We start from the raw sequence: 1,405 nt of genomic DNA on the forward strand, positions 1-1,405 counted from the left end.
CCCACTGGGATCCCCTTCCCTCCCACTGGGATCCCCTTCCCTCCCACTGGGATCCCCTTCCCTCCCACTGGGATCCCCTTCTCCACCCCTGGATCCCCCCCAGCCCCAGCTGTTGCTCCAGGGGGCTCTGGGATGGGGTTGGGAGTGGGAGTGGCTCCAGGGTGTCTGCACGTGCCAGGGGCTCAAAGGTCACTGTGTCCTGATAATCCACATTAATTAATCCCTGTGTCCTGATAATCCATATTAATGAATCCCTGCGCCTTTATAATCCACATTAATTAGTCCCTGTGCCTTGATAATGTACGTTAATTAACTGCTGTGCCCTGATATTCCATGCCAGGGAATCACTTTTGCCTGGATAACCCGTATCAGTTCATTACTGTGCCCTGATAATCTGGATCAAATAATCAATTTGCCCTGAGAATCTGCAGGAATTAAACCATTTTCCCAGACAATCTGCATTAATCAGTCATTTGTGCCCAGATAATGTGCACTAATTCCCCATTTTCCCAGATTACCTGCACTAATTCCCCATTTTCCCAGCCAATCTGCATTAGTTCATCATCTTTGCCCAGACAATCTGTATTTATCACTTTATTGTCTGGATTAATTCCTCATTTTTGGCCCCATGATCTGTGTTAATTAATCTGGTTTTTCCCCAGTAACCTGCCCTAATTCCCCATTTTTCCCTAATAACCTGCCCTAATTCCCCATTTTTTCCCAGGCAACCAGTGCTAATCCCGGTTTTTCCCAGACAACCTGTTCTAACCCCATTTTTCCCAGACCCTAATCCCTGTTTTTGCCCTGATAACCTGCCCTACTCCCCGTTTTCCCCCAACAACCCGCCCTACTCCCGTCCCCGCCCGTCCCAGCTCCGCTCCGTGCCCGTCCCGGTGGCCCGGCCCCCCTTCCCGTGCCCACCCGTCCGTGTCCGCAGGCGCAGGAAGGATGCTGTTCCCGCGGCTCTTGCTGTGCCTGGTGGCGTGGGCGCTGTGCGGCTCCGGGAAGCCGACGGAGCGCAAGGAGCGGGTGGTGCGGGAGGCTCCGCTCAGCGCCCGCGAGCACGACGACGCCCAGAGCTTCGACTACGACCACGACGCCTTCCTGGGAGCCGAGGAGGCCAAGAGCTTCGACCAGCTCACCCCCGAGGAGAGCAAGGAGCGCCTGGGGTAAGGACAGCCCGCCAGCCAGCCCGCGGGAGCGGCGGGCACGCCGGGGTGGAGACCCCCCTCGGGCCTCCAGAGCCGCCTGGAGCGGGAGCCGTCCGTGCCCAGCACCAGGCACTTCCTAAAAAACCACCTGGAGCAGGAGCCATCCGTGCCCAGCACCAGGCACTTCCTAAAAAACCACCTGGAGCAGGAGCCATCCGTGCCCAGCACCAGGCACTTCCTAAAAAACCACCTGG

At 56.9% G+C, this 1,405-nt stretch overlaps 2 protein-coding genes across 2 annotated transcripts in view; both read left to right on the forward strand.

The window, feature by feature from the left end:
- The window catches only part of SHANK3 (SH3 and multiple ankyrin repeat domains 3), a 96,979-nt gene extending 96,189 nt beyond the window's left edge, over positions 1-790 (forward strand). The window contains exon 10 of the mRNA XM_017838773.1: positions 784-790. Within this exon, the coding sequence (XP_017694262.1) occupies positions 784-790 (7 nt within the window). The remainder of the gene's footprint in view (positions 1-783) is intronic.
- A 131-nt stretch (positions 791-921) lies between these two features.
- LOC108509373 (calumenin-like) overlaps positions 922-1,405 on the forward strand; it is a 5,003-nt gene continuing 4,519 nt past the window's right edge. Inside the window, exon 1 of the mRNA XM_017838774.1 lies at positions 922-1,169. Within this exon, the coding sequence (XP_017694263.1) occupies positions 949-1,169 (221 nt within the window). The 5' untranslated portion in view covers positions 922-948. The remainder of the gene's footprint in view (positions 1,170-1,405) is intronic.

This window comes from Lepidothrix coronata, unplaced genomic scaffold (genome assembly GCF_001604755.1).
Source record: "Lepidothrix coronata isolate B3197 unplaced genomic scaffold, Lepidothrix_coronata-1.0 Scaffold357, whole genome shotgun sequence".
In the NCBI taxonomy this organism is placed as follows: Eukaryota; Metazoa; Chordata; class Aves; order Passeriformes; family Pipridae; genus Lepidothrix; species Lepidothrix coronata.